Raw genomic sequence first — 20,448 nt, forward strand, 5'->3', positions numbered from 1 at the left:
ATCCAATCATATTAGTGAATTTATAACATCCGTTTTTACTTCGGTTTTATAAAGAAGAAAACTAAAAATAGGTATAAAAAACAAATATCGATATATCAATCAGTAAGCATACTTCTTTTACGGTAAATATATGCGCTGAGCTTTTTTCGGCCTTTTTGAAGAAGTCCTGCGTCCAGTTCTTAATCGAAAGTGAGTTTTACATCGTTACATCAGTATAACTTAAGTTTTGTTCCTAATTGTTTAAAATTCTTGGAAAATTTCTTATTGCTATTACAATTTATTATACTATATACCATGTATTTCTTTCGTAGTACAACTTCTGTTTTGCGAGTTTTCTATTAACACTGACAAATAAATAAAGTTTGATTCGATAGTTGATTGTGTAGTGTGTTGTTTTAATCAGTTATGTTTTCTGGTACGACGTGGTACAAATGCTAACTGGCCACGGAAATTTCGAAGCATATTTTTTTAAGTTCAAAAGAGCAAAGAGACCGTTATGCTCTGTGTGCCAAGTGTAAGACGATGTAGCACCCGGTATTTTTATATGCCGTCGTCAACAAAATCAAAGGAAAAACTAAACGCCTCGATGGTATGTGTAATTTTAAGGTATTCATTTATTTATTTTAACTTTCATTATTCTATTGTTTTGTCTACTTAATTTTTGATTAAAGTGTTAGATGTATCGACCACTTTTTACTCACGAATACTATGGATGTCTGGATGAAATGTTTTTATCACTGAATTATTCATGTCCTGTGTATGTCTATTGGGTTATTTATTTATTTATTGTGTTATTAATTGAATGTACACAGATGCACAAGTAGCTTCAAACCGGGCTAGTTTCATGTCCTCTATATTATTACAAAGGGGGCACTAGCAAGGGGAGTCTCACTAGGGTACCTCCTAGTTCTTTCTCCTGTTGTCTGTGGGATGATACAATTACAACAAACACTGAAAATGGCGAATGCCGAAATGTATCAGAGCCAACAGAAATCAACGAGGATAGGCAGACCGCGATGATAGAATGATAGATATGACAATTAAAAAAAACCTAGACTACCTGTAGCCTCGCTTTTAACCAGGTAAGGGATGAGGAAAAAGGTTAATTATCTGTACTGTCTTTACAACAAAATTTTAGCAAATTAGCGTGTTCCGACTGATAAGATCGACTAAGGTACGACGGGGTGGACAAAACAAGCTAGCTGTGTTACTATGTTTCATTCATCACAGTGTAAAAGAAATATTCCTAGCCAGAGGGAACATTGCGACCGTTCTTACAGTAAAACAGATAAAACCTAGAAAATTGATTTTTAATTGTTGAACTTAGTGTTATCTCTGGAGGAAGCATGGAGTATACTAGACAACAGTTCTGCACCAATACTGATTCAGATTTATTAAATCAAGCTGGTGGTCTGACAATTGATAGATTGACGCTGTGTAAATGAATAACAACTGTGGCAAATGGTGCTTTTCTTTAGAAAGTCTTACCACAAGCGAGTATTTGGACGAAATACGAGGCCAATGAATTGATGTCGTTTCTCCAGGAATGTCGGCGAAAATCCGGGTCAAATGTCCATCACGTACGTCCTCGACGGATCTTCGCGGGAGGCGCGGGATCGCAGCCGGCGTCACTGGGCCACCCGTCATTGGGGAAAATGCGTGAAAGTCGGAACAAAGCCCCGTCCACTACCGCTACCCTCGGCAATGCTCTAACGGTGGTGGACAATTCTCGTATGCCGACGTGATCAACTGGCCCAGATAAAAAAGAGGAAAATGGTTTAAAAAAGACAGTGCGCGGCACCCCGCGATGTGAAACGTGTGGCCTTGTGTACCGTACCGTCGAAGGCGGTTAAGCATCCATCACGTCTTCGCTTCACGGGTTTCGCCACGTTGATATTCTGTGAAGGGGGTTCAAAATATGGAACACAAGACCTAAGAGAAATAAGGACAATTGCTTTCAAAAGGACAATCACCGTTCTTCCTATTCGAAAAACAGGTTTCGAATACTTTACAAACTGTCGTTTACAGGGATTACCGAACTCTGCCTAAGCTATTTTTCCATAACAAAAGTAATGAGAAAGTGTAACTATTCAAAAATTCATGATGACGTGTCAAAGTTCAAATTGTAAAAATCCTATTAATGTACAACTTTCTATTCTCAAAATCGAGCAATAAAACCAAAAGTAGCCTAATTGCGTCCAGATATGGTACCAATTTTGATTCCTTTTGTCACGTTTTAAAACGTTAATCTTTTTCCTATTGACCAGAAGAATGTGAACATATGTGAATAAATACAAGGTTTTATTGCCGCAAATATACTTACGAGGCTATGTCAACTAAAATGCATAATTTACAAATTGCCTACAGGTAGTAGGCACTAGATTAAAAATTCAGGAACACCACACTGTAAAAAGGATTCTGAAATAAACAATCCTTCAAACAACACTTAAATGTCGGTATGTTATCGCAATTTTTAACATAAGGTAGGAAGGCGTTATAAATCATCACACTTTTCAAAAACACATTTCTTTTTATTGTTTAAGAAATCGTTTGTCCTTCTAAATGCTACACCCATGAACATGTCAGTTCCTGGTCACCATATGTTCATGCTTAACAGTAAAAATTGTTAAGGAGGGAATGTACAATCAGGGCAGAGTCAGAATTCTTGCCTTTTAAAAAGCTCTCTACACGGGTCCGCAATAGCCAGCCCAGAACAAAACACGAATATTGATTTTTTTAAATAAGAAAACCTTATTTAAGTATGAGCTCGAAAAAGCCGAGTTTAAACTGCAGCTGGAAAATATGTTCCTACGATGTTAATTTGCTGTCAAAGATAGCACTTTGAGAGACTGGGCCTAATGGAAACACTCGCCATCTGCTAAGATGCCAGCCGACAACAAATCAAAGGTAACGCTAAAATTGAGACTGGTTTCGTTGCATTAAGAGCAAGAACATTTTCCGAATCCCACCGTCCCAATACTTCGATAACACAGTTACGAAAACGCCTTAAACAAGAGATGGTAACTTTGCATTTTACTACATACTGTTAGTCTGTATGTTATTTTGTCTGTCGGGCCCTTTTTATATGTGTGACGTACTATAACAATTAAGTTTTTTATATCATGAATCCAATATATTGGAGGTTAGTGTGTTGGTTTTATTTTGAAGTTATTTTAATCTAAAGATTTCTTTGTTCCATGTTCTTGTTTGGTTTTTTCAATGTCTACATATTTTTCAATGGCGTGTTAGAATAAAAACTATTGCACCTTCATCATTAAAGGTAATATTAATTGAACCTAATAAGCATAGTGTAAACTGTCACAGAGTCGAGATCAGCCATAAACGACAGAAAGTTCGTTGACTCTTAGACCTCCAGTTCAAACTTTACACAATAGATTCAATAAGATGAAGATATCTCAAGGATGGACCCATTCAATGAGTCGTGTGAAAGTGGTAGGATATTTACGTGATCACCGTGCACGTGACAAATATCGTTCAGGGCTTGTGTAATAAAGAATAAAAAATCCGATTGGGCAAGAACTCAACAAATATAACATAGAACAAAGGCAATGGGCACAATTGATGATTTTTTGACATTGTAAGTATATCATCAAAATATTAGGCCAATTCATTAACATACAAACCTTTCTTTGAAACATGGTTTTAACTTGGTTTTATTTTCCAATAATGGAGTTGTTCATAGAACTACCGTCCGTGACTTTCGCTAATTAACAGCGGACGACTACGTGAAACTAAAATCAGGTGAAACCATCAGAGGATCATGTGGGCCATCGCCCAGTTCACACGGTGTTGCTTTGCTCATCCCGCTCATTCGTTTCACTTAAAAACCCTTCGCGATGGGAACAAGGACTTTTCAGCAAAGCATGCTTCTTAGCTGAAAGTTCATCACTCCGTTCTAGTCGGTGTTTTTTTCCGCTATGGATGGTAAACAGTTAGTAATTAATTCGTCACTTTCTATACTTCTCTACATCTCTACAGACAGCAGAATCGACTTGGAATTTAAAAAATCAGAAGCTCAGCTTGCTAGAACCGCCGGCTAATTATTACACCTTCCACACGTTCGTATACAATAATTGTTTGGCCGTAATTACCTTGGTTGAGAGAAAGTGGATAATAATCGGACATAAATGTTATGACCTTGCATTTATATAATGTTCAACATTTTTTTCAATAGAAAAGACGAAACAGACCACGTGGTTTGAAATTTTGAAAACCAATACCACAATACCACTTTACGTCTAAAAAAAATTGCTTAATCATGCCAAAGCGTTTTACTCCGTTGAGTTTATATTATCATATTAAAAATGGCGTATTCTCTTCATGAATAATTTATTTATTTTATTGCTGTCTAAGCGGGTAAACAACAAATAACCCCAAACAATCAAGAGTACACAAAACATACATAAAAATTCAGAATATAAAAAAAACTGAACATTGCATAAAAAATAGATAAGTGAAAATAGATAAGTGCCACTCGTGCAATAGGCAACAATAAAACTTGTGGTGAAGGAAAAAAATCAAACCCATGTTCCGAACTATCGGAGAAAGGCAAGATCCCGATCCATAATTTGTCCTATGCTGGGGAACATAGAATAGCTCTCGGGAGCGGAATCGGTTCTGGGGACATCAATATTGGACAAGATCTCCCGGAAATTTATCACAATATTTTAATAAAAATCAATAAGGGTCACAAAATTTACTATATAAAAAGTTAGAATTGGTTGAAAATTGCCAAATCTTACTTTTAATCAAGATCATTAAAATCGTTGAATAGCCAGCAAGTTTACGACTCATCCGGTGGTATTTCAAGGTTGTGTTATGATTATATCCCAACCAAGAAAAAAATTGGTGTTGTTTGCCTTCAACAAGTATTATGCGTATAATATTGAAAGTTGTCCTAAAGAACTGTTTGATAATGGCATTTCCTGAACGGCTATAAGGACTCTATTTCAACAGTAAGTACCAGGTTATTATTGCCCATATCAGTTGTGAATAATAATTTTTTGTTCACGTTGCTGTTTGAACAGGGGGTCTTTGAATTCCGGCTGACAAGAGAGCATGCTGAATCCTTTTATTCAAAGGAAGCTGTCGGGAAAATTGGGTCCGTCTTACGTGCCCGTGATTACCCAATCTTACATCATTCCCGGCCCGTCCATCTCGTTTTTCTTACACGGCCGATTAGACGGTGCCGGATCGTTGCAAATCGCCCTTTATGTACATCTACCAGGGCGAGCAAGGAGTGGAACGCTCTCGGCACCTCCGGGTGCTTGGGTGAAGAACGAAAGTGATGTTTTGAATGAGGAGGGCGAACTGGAGAAAATCCGAGGCGCCTTTGATTAGTTTCCGACGTTTTGGCTTTGTAAAAACATTCTAGTCCCTCCCAAACAAGTGACGGAAAGTAGGTCCTTTGAAAACGAAGCGGTGAGAATGTTAATGAGCAGAGCAGCACGTTCCCATTGTGTTTCATGACTTCCTACATTCCCACTTCCTAATCTAATTGTCCGTGTATGTGCAATGTCAAGTTGTTGTTTTTTATATTCCTAATTACCTGTCCTTCACGAAGAATAGGTTTGGAAATTCGTTATGCATTAACTGTAAATTTTCAAAATCGTGTGGGCTGCTTGACAAAATGAAATTCGACCATAAAAAATATATACTATAATATGTTAATATATTTAACAGATTAGGTATAAAAATCGATATTAAAACAACCAACAGATTTGTAAAATCACAGAGACAAAACATCATTAAATTAACCCCCTAGACAAAATCGGCATAATAACATGCAAATGCTAAGAAAATCTATGACATATACATACGAAGAACATATAAGCGCATGTAGGGACATCAACAGAAATTCAAACTATTCAACTCAAACAAAACCAACCGAAGGCCTCTGACAATGTCGTCAAGAACAAAGTTGCTACACGACGTTCGGAAAGGGCGAAAAATAGACATACTTGAAAGACTAGAGATGTACAAACACAACACAAAGAACATACAAATATACAAATAAACAATATTATGCACCAATACAATATTACACCTTTTATAACACTGTACAAATTAAAAAAGAAAAGAACCTACGATCAAAAATGTAGTCCGTCAAGGAAAACGTCAGGCAAAGAAAACATCGACACTCAATACACAATAAACAGAAAACCACGAAAAACCGACCACAGAAAAATGTGAAAAATCAGACGAAAACAAAGAGAATAGGCCGGCCAAATTACCAAGTAACCCAAAATTAATTGTTTATGAGTTGAATAAAATTTTTAAACAATTGTGTACAATGCTGCAAGTCCAAAGGGAACCTTACATCAGAAATTTCCGTACGGGGAAACTTCAGTTACACTAAAGCGGTAGGAGCGAACACGATTTTTTTTGGAATTCCTACCTTCAGTTCCGGTACATTAGGCTGGGAAATTCGATCCGCACGAACTACCGATTTTCAAATTCAACTCTGGGCGTCTTTCTTTGAAAAGTACTATTTGCTTGACGTGAGCTTTCTTCGATCAACAAACCGCATTATGTGTAATTAGTCGTCACTTGATTAAAACAATGCTAAACTCCAACTAGTAAAAATTCGAATAAACAATATTTCTGGATACCGTATATTTGCATGTTTGTTATTGGTGGCTGGCGTACTGATCTGTTTGATTGGGAAACTCAAGCATAATATTGTGACGACCCAACTCCTGGCGAGACAAATTTTCTTACCAAGTAAAGAATTGGGGAGAAGGATTGGTTCAATGTAGTTGAAAATAAATATATTTTCTTTGCTCGTATACAAGTGTTGATAAAATCATACTCGGCGTGTTGCTCCGATCTCGCTCAATGATCCGCTGACTAGGCCGGGCCAGCAATGTAAATACGTTGTACACTGAGAGTCAACCGTGCCCCCGACAATGGGTAAGGTGATTTGTTAACGAAAATTAACGTCATACCATTTGTGGCTTGTTTTCATAAACAAGACATTTTCAATAAATTATCGACAATTTATATATACGAAAATAAAATTTATTTTGAGTTTTCTCAGTTAGCTTGATGTCTGGGTTTGACATTCATTCTGCGATTCATTATTTTCACTGTTTTCCATGTTTCATTGACTGTTGATATTTTGAAAAACGCATAAATAAAGTATGTGAAGTTTTTGAGTTTTTTTTTTAATTGAGGTTTTGGTTGAGATAAAAAATTCAGTGTCACAAGCGAAAAGGAAAAATGGAAAAAAGGAGGGAAAATTCAAAAGGTGGGAAGTTAGTGCCTGAGTGAATCGAAGTCACGATAGCTCAAGTGGTAGAGTAGCGGCGTATCTAGCCGAAGATCGTGCGTTCGAATCCCGCTTGTGACACTGCCTTTTTTATCTCAACCAAAACCTTAATTAATTGAAAAATAATTTATTTGGTCAAGCGGACCACGAAACCTAATAAAAAGTTTTGAGTTTTCTTGATCTTTTTTTATTACCAAGTACAAACTACGTACATTGTGCAATAAGCTATAGTATTTTTCTCATCTGATATTGTTATAATTACATGAGGGGGAGCCAACCATTGTTGCTTTCCGAAGTACTATGGACTAGAAGGTCCCGACGCGTCAGTCGTCTGACCGAGTTGTAGGGGGTGAGCTATGTTGTACATGAATTGGTCTAATGGGGTGGATGTAAAGATAACTTTTTGTGGAACGTGTAAAATTTTTTTAATGAAGGGAATTTGGAGGTCATTATGGAGGGTGGTGTTGGAGACGTAGTAGGAAAAACTGAAAATGGTTCTGAGGACTTTGGTTTGGAAGATTCATTCCTGAAACATTCTCTGGATGTTGAAAGGTTTTAGCTGTGTGATTCTAATCCGTTTGCCCAAATCGGCTTCGATAGTGGCTTTAGATTGTTAGTTTGTGTGTCGTTGTTTAGCGTGATGTGTGAAAATCACTGAACGTCATTTGCTTTAATCGTAAAAATGGAAATGACATCATCGCTTTCACTATGGCATCTTTTTCGTTGTCACATTCAGGTTAAGGACGTCGTTCTTCGCCAACGAGGGGAACCAAGGTATATTAGTATAATTGGTACACTTGCTAGCAAATGGAATAACCATAAAATATAAGTATGTTCTTTTCTTCCCGGGCGACCTTTATGCTAGAACACTTTCCCAGCCGGATTGTCTCACACGAGTTCACAATAAACTTTATTAGACGATACGCAACTTTCCCCCAGGACCGTTCGCACCCAAATACCATTGTTTTTTTGAATTTCAAATCTTGACATTCACATGATCTGCAAAGGACGCAATGTTGTACCAAGAAGGATGAATGGAACCAGTTCTTTGATTTAAGAATGTGTAAAATACATTAAAAGGTTACCTATCCACATATGGCTGGATTAAGTTTTTAAAAAGTTCAACAGGTACACATATAAAACTGTCCTAATGTTTTCACTGTGAGAATACTTTCGTCAAACACGAAGAGACAAGACTTCAGGCAACACTGAACCTGTAGATGGTCGTGACAAGTGCTTTGTAGCAGTGATTGTTTATTTTTCGCTTCGTCGTTGAACAAAATGTTTAAGCAAGGTTGAAAATTAATGAAGCAAAGTTGGTAGTTTATAGAGTAGTTCGGTAGTTTCCGGTCATTTTCAATCTGCCTATCCTCACTGATTTAGTCTGACACGCGTTTCAGTTTTTCGCCATCTTCGGTGTTGGGCTTGTTTATTTTATATTTGTGGCAAACCAAAAATGACCGAAAACGACCAAACTTATCAGACCCCATGAAGAAATTTCATAAATAATAGTCTTCATTTTACTTGTATTGTTTAATTATTTCTGAAAGTGTATATTTAAAGTGAAATACTTCATCATAAACGAAATCAAGGTGGGCATTTATCACCAATATAATTTTTTTGTTGGTTCAACGTCTCACTGTGGGTTACTCCCTTGTCAGAATGTTGTTGTTTTCCGAGGATATCTATTTTAGAGAAATCGGTTCCATAGGACCGGAGAAAATTCTTTAAAAAGCCGAAAAATGACAAAATTGGCGTACTTAACATGGTCATTTCAGTTTATTAGGAAAATTTTCCTCTCGAAGATGATATCCGACAAAACATTTGTGCATTAAACAAGCAACGAGGGGAAAGGGAAAAGGGAAAAGGCTAGTACTGACAAGACTACGCATGGGTCATACACGAAGATTCATGGGTACCTTCTGCCCAGAAAGCGATCGCATAGGTGCCGATATGAAAGAATAAAATAACTGTCGAGTACGGTTTCAATTGTAGAAAATTGACGTTTATAAGCAATATTTTGATATATTGTCGGACATGTGCGTAGTCTTGGGGTACCGCAGAGAGCACAGATTGCTGATCGGGCGCCTTAAGACTTTAGAAATTTTTAAATGTATTTAGTGCTTGTGTTTTGTTTATGTTAGTTTATTGGAATGAATTTAATTTATTAGCGTGAAAGGAACGGGTAGTCGGGCGAGTAAAGATAGTAGCGAGAATGGAGTGGGTTCGACCACGCCCCGAGGAATATCTAGTATATATATATTTATATTGTACGTTTTATGTCTATTCTGTAATTGACATCCGTAGCATTTAAGAAAATCAACTTAGTTTTAATATATAAGCAAAGTGTCAGTAACAGTTGAGACGCCCAAATTGCTGCAGTTTAAAGAAATTGGTGTGAAAGGCTAGAAAAAGAAGTAAAAACATGCAGAGAGGGCCGGCGGTGACATTATTATTATTATTCAACAAGCTACTTTGTGAGCCATAGGATATTAAGTAATAAATTAGGATGATATTTTAGTAAGGTAATTAAAAAATAATAAAAAATTAACGTTTGATAACAAACGCTTGGTCCGTTTCTTTTTCTGATTAATTAATAGACAAATGAGGTGGTAAGATTTTGCCACGTGGGCTTATTATTACCATTGCTCAGCAACTCGCGGTTTATGAGGTTTATGAAAGCGAACCGGAAAATGGTCAGAGAGAAAGAAATGAATGAAAGTAAACCGTTTAAGGCCTATCATATAAATGGACCTGAGAGAAAACAGTTAACAGTTATGTTTTTCTTCGCCATATGTGAAAGTGTAGCACCTTTTATCGGAAACCAATAATCATGCGTCAGGAAAAATGCTGAAGGCCATAGGCTGAATACAGCCATCGTTTTTACATCTTATTACGTATTTAATAATATTTTCTAAAAACTAAATATCTAAATAACTAAATAAACTAATATACTAAACTAAACTAAACTAAATATACTAATATACACTTTATACATCAGTATTTACACAATTATATTAATATTCTTAATGAAATTATACAATTAACAGTACACAGCTAATTCGGTTGAGGATATTAGAGCTTTGTATCCATAAGATGGTTGAAGATTTATTTGTTTGGCATTTGAGAGCCTGTCGAACATATTTCTGCCGTCATTTGCGTGTTTCTTGCAGTGCATGATGATACGACCTAATTACTCCCACAATATTATCCCACTCCCTAAAAAATCAATTATTTTCATAACATCAGTGTTTTGCCAATAATCGGGAGCATTCTCGAAAAACTACTGTTGCTCTGCCTTTATAACAAAATTCCTTTCTGCGGACCGATTCGGCTTTCGGAGTTGCCACTCGACTATCAATCAAGCTCATCGTGTTTTAGACACCATTGACACTACCCCTGAAGCTGAAACAGTATTGACCTGGCGTCTTCCTGGACATATCCCAGGCATTTGATAGGGTATGGCACCGGGCTTCCTACCATCTACTATATTCCTGATAATCATACCTTACAGGTCGTCACTTCCAAACTGACCAAAACACTTCTTTCTCCTCGAGTTACCAGATTCGCGCTGGTGTTCCACAAGGCAGCGTACTTGCTCTTCTCCTCTACACAATTTACACAGTTGATCTACCCACCACCCTAGTACTTTCATTTTTACCTTTGCCGATGACACATCATGTGGCACCTTTGATAAAGACCCTGTTACAGCTTCATACAGTTTACAAAATCACTTACAATACGTGAATACTCGCTCGGCGAATGGAGAATCAAGTTTAATGAAACTAAATCTAAATAGTTTTATCTTTAACAAATAAACACTCTCTCCTCTACATTTCAATTATTTTCCTATTTTCGTAGGATACCTTCGAACCACGATAAACGACCTAGTGGAAGTCCCGTGCGAGACTCAAACGTAAAAATAAAAAGATTAATTTTCAGCTGAAACACAGAACAAGTTGACAAGCGATCCAAATTACATTAACAAACAAAAAAGTCTATACATAGCCGTGTTAGCCCCCATATGGACTAGGCTTGAACTGTAGAGAATTGCTAAGCGTTCCAATCTTAACCGACTACAAAACCTTGCCTACCAAAATGTCGCCAAGGATGGACCTGTTATCGTACCGTATCGATATTTTTAATTGTTTAAATGATACGATGTTGTTATATGAAAGTATGAAAGCTTCATTAATAATTCTGTAATATAGAATGAAAACTCGATATTGCATTAAGCGAGCAAAAGTCAGCGTTAAACCGAAGTGCTAAAGGCTAATCGATTCAAGCTGAAAAAATAATTTTGTGTTATTTAGTTACAAGATGATTGATTAAGAATGTTGGGACGGATCCGACGAAGAGTAATATTATGCTGGTAGCCTTTCAATATTGATCGCTTACCTAACCTGTATATACTCGACCTGAATATTTTATCATCACTCGTTAACAATCCATACTGCTGGGTTTCCCGGCACAGAGTTAGCCTATTTAATTTAAAAAGAATTCTAAATAGAACTATTGGTTATCGGAGTAGATATATGAAGAAATTAATAGTAGAAGCTGTGATATAAGTCATCCGTGAACTCGAAAGTGAGGGCTACTTAAAACTTCAAAACTCCTTTTCTTCATTAGATCCTCGAGAGAGAAAGTAATGTTTAACAAGTAAATAGGCTTAGATCGGTTACGTGTTTCTGGGGTTATTTCGTTTGCGCAACAGGATTAAATAGCGTCCGGTTTCCACACTGAAAACAAAAAACTATTCTTGATCATTTCGGGAAAAGGTGCGTTCCAAAAAACCCGTTTTTTTCTTAAGACAGACTCTGTTGGAAGCGGAAACGTTTTAAAGTAAACAAACAGTAATTGTTACTTTCAAAACAAATGTAAGCGTGCAGCACTTACGAGGAGATGGTGCGGCGTGAGGAATGGCGGGTTGTGCCTTCCTAGCCAGGTCCTGACGAGGTGGTGCTTGGCATCTTGGAGGTCGTGTTGGGATTCATAGGAGACGCAGGCCTTCTTGCACGACATCGGGATGGAGACGAGGGTGCAAATCAGGTGCAGAATTGTCGCACCGAGAAGGCCGATACCGCACCACTGGCCAGCCCAATGACCTGCACTCTGAAAACAGAAAAATGTTGCAAGTCAAAAGATTAATGGACAAAAAGAAGTTCAATGGTTCAAAAGAAACAGATCCTTATTTTACAAAAAGTTCAATTCACGGTATTGACAAAATCATAGTCAAGTGACGATATAAGGTGTGGCTGCTTATACAATCACTGGCCATGTACTACAGTTTTTCGTCACATATTATCCACAGTAGAAAAAAGGTTCTTGTATTCTACAGTTGCTTGCGGTTTATTTTGCACAAGTTTTTCTGGTTGTGCGATGAAATCAATTCTGTCTGAACTTCCCAGACATGCATTATAAACATAATGAAATTGGAGAGCTAGTTTTTTGACGTTTTTCTACGTAGACTACGTTCATTTAATCTATAAATTACGGCGCCTGGTTACAATTTCCTCAAAATTTCCTGACTGTTCACGGGTTATTCATCGTGGCGGTCCAATGGTGTCTACAATTGAATCGGAGTGACTGGGCAGAAAGGCTTTCTTGTTGACAAGCAGCTATTAAATTTCCTAATTCCCGCGATTGTCAAACGTGTCGTTGACACGTGTTGTCGGCTCAAGGTCACCCTTTTCTCCCCTTTTATTTGTTCTTCAGAAAGTGAAAACCTCACGGACCCATGCCCGTCCTTTGTTTGGCAGGATATAAACCGAGTTTGCTCACCGGGTCGATCCCCTCGAAAAGTGAATGTTTGGCCTTTTGTGGGAGGCTGCGTCAATGTTATTTTTGCGAAACGGATTTTTTCCTACTAGAAAATTAAACGAACAGATTTCCACCATTTGTCCCCGGCCTCGCCCTCAGGTTAATTATGGTGTCATTAAGTTGTAATTACGACCTCCGTTGATATTTCTCGGCTAAATGTTTATTAAACTAACTACTATCGTTTGAATAAATACAGAAACATAACGGGTTTCCTACATGAAAATGTCTTTATGTCTCAAATTTGTTTATAGTTAACGATTAAAAGGTCACCAAACACCGTTCTTTTCTTTCTTTGTAAATCCATTTTGTTCAAGTTCTCCTACAAAAAAGCAATGCCAACATACCCTTCTGTAACACTCCAAATTGCCATAAAAAAGGATTAATTCCAGAATGGATCAAGTTGAACACTTATACTTTGTGAAATAACAGACCATGACAAAGGGAGGAAAGTCTACCTTACACCAGACGTGTTGCATCGAGGCCGGAAAGGTCTGTGACTGCGGATTTCCGAAGCAATCGGAACATGGAAATATTAGAGGTGGAAATGGTTTAGATTCTGCCAAGAAGATGTGGTACAGTACATATTACCTACATGTTTCTGGAAACACCTAATAAGAAGACGATATCTTATGGCAATGAAAGGTTCAATAAAGCAAAAGTAACTGAGAGATGGAAGAGCACTGTAGTCTTACGTGATGGACGCAGTGCAAAATGCTCATCAGTCTTGCCTATTAATACTACTAGCGGTATTTTAAATTATTAATGAAACACTTATTTAAAACTCACTTTGCCAAAACCAATTCTACACCATCCATAAATTTCTGGTAACTGATTGATGATGATGTCAGCTCAAACCTCAAATGCTTGTACATATGTAGCACGCGTGTGAAGAGTTGATTGAGCCTACCACTTCTCGCATTCCCCACCGGCAATTCCAGCTTTTGTAATTTGCAATGAATGAATGGCAGGCCTCGAGAATCACCCACCCCGGGTATTGGATTCCGGGGATTTCGCTCTGATCCGTCCAGCCACCGAGATTAGGCTCAGAGGCTATCAACAGCTAGGTCATTTTAACCCCTTAATTTATGTCTCTCTCTTCTTTCTTATTCACATTCAATCAGTAGTGTGGTTGAATAGTCGATCCTCCTCACACCACACAGCTAACTAACTCATTCCTCTCACATTACGCATTCACGCCAATAAATACGTTCTCTCTCAAACACATTAGTACACACAAACGTGATATCTATAAAGTACTATTTACAATAAAACAACCCTGTTTCAACCAAAAATCGGAACAGAGGCCAAATAATCGCTGACGTGCTTAAGCACAATTCTCCAGGTAGCATTCTACTCGCCCTATATTTGGATGCCAAAGAATGGTGCCCTTCAATTAGGTGGGACACATAGAGCAATCTTTCTCGGCATGCCGGACATGTACGCGGACTTTGGCCCAAAAGTAATTGTCAATATGTCAACCTGGCCTACCCTTAATCGGTAAGGATGACCCTTCTTCTACCAGGGCTACCGACAGTGCACTTAATACGCGAGAGGCTCACCAATTCCGCCATATTTTTTTAATCATGTTTTTATTACATTTTTAGCATCAGGGGGCCGGCCGGATCGCCGTGGTTAAGTTCTTTCCAAGTACTCATAAATTGCGTTTATACATTCGTTAAAATCATTAGATTATACAAATCGCACTCATGATTTACATTTGGTTCTAAATTATTGACTTATTTGTGAAATATATATTTTACACCATCACTGAAGTTGGCGAAAAGCTGAAATGTGTCGGATGGACGAAACCAGCGAGAACAGGCGGAGCATATGTGCTCGGCGGCTGCTGTTAATTTGATTTAAATGTAAGTCAAACCGCAATATTCTTCGTTTATAAAAAATGTTCATCATCCAGCTACGAAATTTTAGCAAAGTTCTCTTATCATAAAATAGCATAAGCTGGTCAAAAGGTACACTTTTATTACTCGATAATATAGAATCCATTCATTTTCTTATATACATTAATGCTTTAAACGATAAACTTTAAAAGAATTTGTTTCCAGTTTTCACTTTCAGGAAGTGAAAGGTAAACCCATAAATAAAAAAACGAGAATCTTAGAATTGGTGTTATCATAGTATATGGACCACGTGTGAAAGGTGAAACCGAGTCGTTTGGAGTAGACCGAATCCTCAAGAGATCAGCTTTCGATTTCGCTCCACTGTCGGTGTCCTTGGTGGCATTCTTTCAAGCAGTTTCTTCAAAAAGGAAACACGTACTTGACCTAGGACCGTTACAGGGCAAACGCGACTGACGGCGATCCCGTTGTCTCCTTCAATTAAGCAATAATCAGATAATTATGCAGAACCCCTGGGCGTATGTTGAATTACTATTACCTCATCGGCTCCGTACTTTGCATAATTATAGGTTAGCACATGGCACAATGTTGTTATTAGTCGGTGCCAATGATATGATTTTCAATACCATGTTAAATAACGGATTTATGATGGTCTTTGTTTGGATTGAATATCTCTCTTCCTGTTTCTTTTATAAACGCTCAACGAATGCAGAAATAGTTCTTGGTTAGGTACAAGGACCTCACTAGAAAATTTAGTAATATAAAAGCAGGTAAGCACAGCATTTTAAGCAATTTATCGGCCTACTGTACCAGGACGTACCCATTTTACAATCTTAATCAAAATCCAAGTATTTTATTCGTTTATGTAAGCCTTTTATTCATTACCTTCATAAATTACATTTTATTTAGAAAAAAACAAAACAAACAACTTAACTCAAGGAACCCGCTATAACATGGTTCTTGCGATTCTCTCATACGAATTCCAATCCGTGGTGTTTCACTACACCAAGGTTATTTATGAAACGACCCATCCTCCATTCACTCGCTACAATAGGGCAAATAAATAATTATATCTTATTAACAATTTATACTGTTCATCCCGAGCACAATGGAAGCGTGGGTAAAAGGCCGATACAATAGTACGGGCAGTTTCAAAATCTCCATTATTAGAATGAGAGAAGGGTTGCGACAATTTTAACCAATTCCCACACGAAACCTGGCGGAATATTTCGCTGGATTCCTTTCTTACGATCTAAGTCTAGTATACACACAGTTAAGTTTGAGAGATAGAGATAGAGGGATAGATAGATAGATGGATGGATAGATTGAGAGATAGAGAGATAGATAGATAGATAGATTAGATAGATAGATAGATAGATAGATAGATAGATAGATAGATAGATAGATAGATAGATAGATAGATAGATAGATAGAGAGATAGATAGATAGAGAGAGAGAGAGAGAGAGAGAGAGACATATAAGAAAAATGAGGTTGATTGGGTGTGATAGGTTGGGAAAGAGAGAGTTTAAAAAGCGAATGAGAGATTGAGGAGAGCACGAGAGAGATTGTTAAAGCGAGAAACGGGTTAAGAGATTGAAAATATATGATTTATCAAAACGAACATAAAAATTCGTTATACGCTGGATTATGAAAATGAAATATGTGAATTCACCAGTTTCAGAAAAACATAGCTCAACCGTAATATTTTGACATAATTGTCTCCTAAGGGTTTCATTTATGTTGTGTCTAGTTAATACAAGTGTAAAGACAATATATGCAATATGTAATCTGTATTTAATGCTACATGTTTTGTTGACGCGATTTTTACCTACCAAAACACCATAAAAATTTATGGTTATTTACATCGACTCATTTTTATTTTTCTGACGGAATTACAAAAGTGTCTCTTGCGAAACCGATTCGCACCTTTCAAATATTCCTTTTGTATTACGAAACGGACGTATTTGCTTTTTGAAACGCATCCTCCTCAAAACCATTTTCGCTCTAGCATTATGATCGTGGATAATCGAACTTTCTCCTCGTTTCATAAATTAGCGGCCGTCTACTCGAACCGATAACTTGTAAAGAGACGATAGATGTTGGCCAATGAGGCCGATAATCGTCTCGCATAATTTCCCGACGAGCGTGAAAAGTCTTGAGGGAAAGCCTTTTCTACGGAGGATTCAGAAACGCCGTCATTACAACGTACAGTACTCCGGTTAATCGGTTTGGTACTAAATATAACGCATGTAGAGAGAACAAAGCCTCTCAAGTTTCTACTTTTCGCATCAGAAATTAAAAATTAACATATCCTCATGAGATAACTTGTCGCTCATAAGATTTCTGATAATATGACACGTATGTGTGTCGACACTTTTGGGGGCAGGGTGGTCAGTGCAGGTCCAACTTGACCGATCCAAGAAACCACATTTATGTAAACCTAGCCAAGTTAAATTTTTTTTGTTAAATCAAATATTATTCAATTTTATCCTTGGGAGAAAGTCCCTTATGAAACCCATCGTGACATATTTGTCAACGAGCATTATCCCTATGATTATATTAAGCATAACTTACAAAAGATGAAAAATCTCTATGCAAATAATTGAAACAGATCTTATCACCCTGAGATAATATCTTCAACAATCTACTTTCATTTTTTTTATTTGAATCTGATGACTACAACGGGTAGAAACGTGAAAAGGTTGGGAATTAAAATTTTCTTTAAATAAAAGAAAATTGTTCTATCTTTTTTTCTATCCCAGAAGCTTTTGGTAACTTTAAAAAATCGCGGTCTGGTTATGATTTTATTTATGATGACTGTGATCACCATGATGACGACGACTGTCGTAATAATGCACCCTTATTTTTTTCATTTTCTATTTTGTTATTCAATTTTTTTATATGTTATAATTATCTTTTATACAGGTGCAAATATACAATGTTTTATGTTGTGCTTAAGGTATTTTCAGTTTAAATTCTATCAAATCATTTTACCATATTGAAATAATTTCATAAATATGTATTTACAAGGTTAACTACTTCAAAAAGTATACTTTTTTCATCACAGTCGATCGAAGATGAATGATTATTATAGCATTGCCTAGTAAAAAATTGAACCTTTCATCCAACCAATTGGCTATTTTGTCAACCATGGGTATGACGAGATTGTCACCTTTTCGACCTTTGAAGCTTATGGGTTCGTACATTCTTGCTGTTTGCCTTTAAAATTTAACTGTATACAAATATATAAACTTGACAGCCTTATTTTATTTACTTATTATTGTCTTTCGTTTTTATAATTCTTGGATGACATCATTTACTAACTTTCTCTCTCTCTCTCCCTCTCTCTCTCCTCTTTCTCAACCTTTCTCTCTTCTCTCTCTCTCTCTTTTTCTTTTTTACACATACACACATGCGCGCACATGTAAATTAGACTTTGTTTTTATTATTTTTCTTACTGCGGATTGCAGTTTAGACAGAAAAGATATGAAAGTGGGTTGTTTGATCCCATCCTGAGTTATGTTTGCCTAGTTGGAAAGTGCAAATAATGTCATATGAAACACGAAAGCCTTATTTCAAACTTCGTAGAAGAAACCGGATCGGTTTAGTGAAAAGTAATAGGTTAAACAGCCGGTTCGGTTTCTACAGCCCCCGGGGAAGGAGAAGAGAAGAGGGTCCACTTTCGATTGGACTTTCCACCGGGCCTCCATCTCATTTCCAACTCATTATCCCACATGCTCATCTCGCTAACCCAGTTGCTGATGAGTTCAGTCATTGTTCGGAACCCAGCTAAGGCGCGAACCCTTTGAACAATCTAATCGAAATCTGCGAAGGTGTACCACACTCGTTTACAGACCAGAACGACAAATTTGCACAGTTTTACCTTGCAAAGCTAGGTTGCTGTGTTAATTCCGCCATATCAGTCAAAATCTTCCTTTTTTCTGAATTCACTGAACTCTGTCTTTACGGTTTTACAACACTACAATTGTGCATGCAATATCCAATTAACATATTGAACATGAAAAACCACAGCTAGACAGAAATGTGTTTTTATTTTGTTCGATTATTTTTTTGTGTTATACTAATAATTTATTGCTAATACAAGATAGAGATGTGTGTAGTTGAAATTCTGAGTGGTTAAGCACGTCTATCTAATCGTTCCATCCGGAATTACGTGCCTCCAATCAGATTTGATATCTTCAATGATTAATCAGAACTTCATTAGACAATCTGTGTAGTGTTTAATAACCTATGTTTAAACATAACTACTTTTAAGCATGCACTTAAGTAAATAAATAAAATTTACCATTGATGACTATTTTTATATTAACATAACTGCCTAAATTCCTAGACAATAAACAATGTTTTCTGCCATATTTATATTTTTCCGTTATAATATAATGTACACAAGTTGATGCTAATAACATTTATAATTTTTTAATTTAGTTATTCATTGTTATTGATCGGAAGAGAAAAATGATAGGAAATGACCAAACTATAGGTTCCTCACCCGCAGAACCCTCGAAAACAAACTTACAACTACTAACTCATAGGTATTCATATACAATTCATAATTTAATATTTACATGTATTTAGACTGGCCTCTTTTTTTTTTATAAATTTGAATATTATAAATAGAAAAAATAATTCAAATTTGAAGTGAAGTCCTAACAGTAGTGTAGAGGTTTTCTTATAGCTGCAGAAGCATCCATCAAGAATTATTAGGTTGAGGTAATTATTCAGAAACCCACCCACTTGGAATATGATCCATTAAAAATAGATCGCTTGCGACGGAAAATCTATTTCTACAACCGTAACAACATTCAGGAAGAACTTGCTCATGTGTGTTGGGTGGAATTTCGAAGAGAGAGAAAAAGCGAAAAAGCTTCTCTTCAGCCCAACTATCCTGACCAAATATTACCCAGCTTTGATATGCAGCACAGAGTCCCAACATAGTTCATTTGGATTACCCCTAATCCCATAAGAATAATTAGGTCCAATCTAGCTTTTATAAATCGCAAAGTAGATCAACACAAAGACTACTAAAAAAATTAATGAACTGAATTTGTTTCTTATAAGGCTGATTACTCTCGAGCACGATCGAAGACACTACCAGGTGATTACAAAGGTTCTGACACTACAGTGATCATTTTCTAGTTCTCGTGAGCTGTACAAGGATCCCTCGCAACTTATTGCTTCAGCGGATTAACTCCACCATAAAACATAAAGTCCCGACAATCGACCTAGTTCGAACATTTTATTCATGTTTTAAATTAAGAAAGACGCATAATCATTATTGTTACATATGATGTATGTAATTTAATTTTTCATTTATGCTATGATAAAAAATCAACCTCTCTGAGTTGTTTGCACTTGATTGCATTAATTTATAATTTATAAATTTTTTTACGATCTACCAAAACAATTTAGTACCATATTACAAATGTATTAGTGACTTCAGAATTTATTTTACATCGTCA

General features: G+C 36.7%; 1 protein-coding gene across 1 annotated transcript in view; it reads right to left on the bottom strand.

Moving 5' to 3' along the window:
- LOC106663539 overlaps window positions 1-20,448 on the bottom strand; it is a 57,202-nt gene that overhangs the window by 16,279 nt on the left and 20,475 nt on the right. Inside the window, exon 2 of the mRNA XM_014388435.2 lies at window positions 12,188-12,403. Coding sequence (XP_014243921.1) covers window positions 12,188-12,403 — 216 coding nt within the window. The remainder of the gene's footprint in view (window positions 1-12,187; window positions 12,404-20,448) is intronic.

The sequence above is a fragment of the Cimex lectularius genome, unplaced genomic scaffold (genome assembly GCF_000648675.2).
Source record: "Cimex lectularius strain Harlan isolate CLEC.00 unplaced genomic scaffold, Clec_2.1 scaffold2, whole genome shotgun sequence".
Lineage (NCBI taxonomy): Eukaryota > Metazoa > Arthropoda > Insecta > Hemiptera > Cimicidae > Cimex > Cimex lectularius.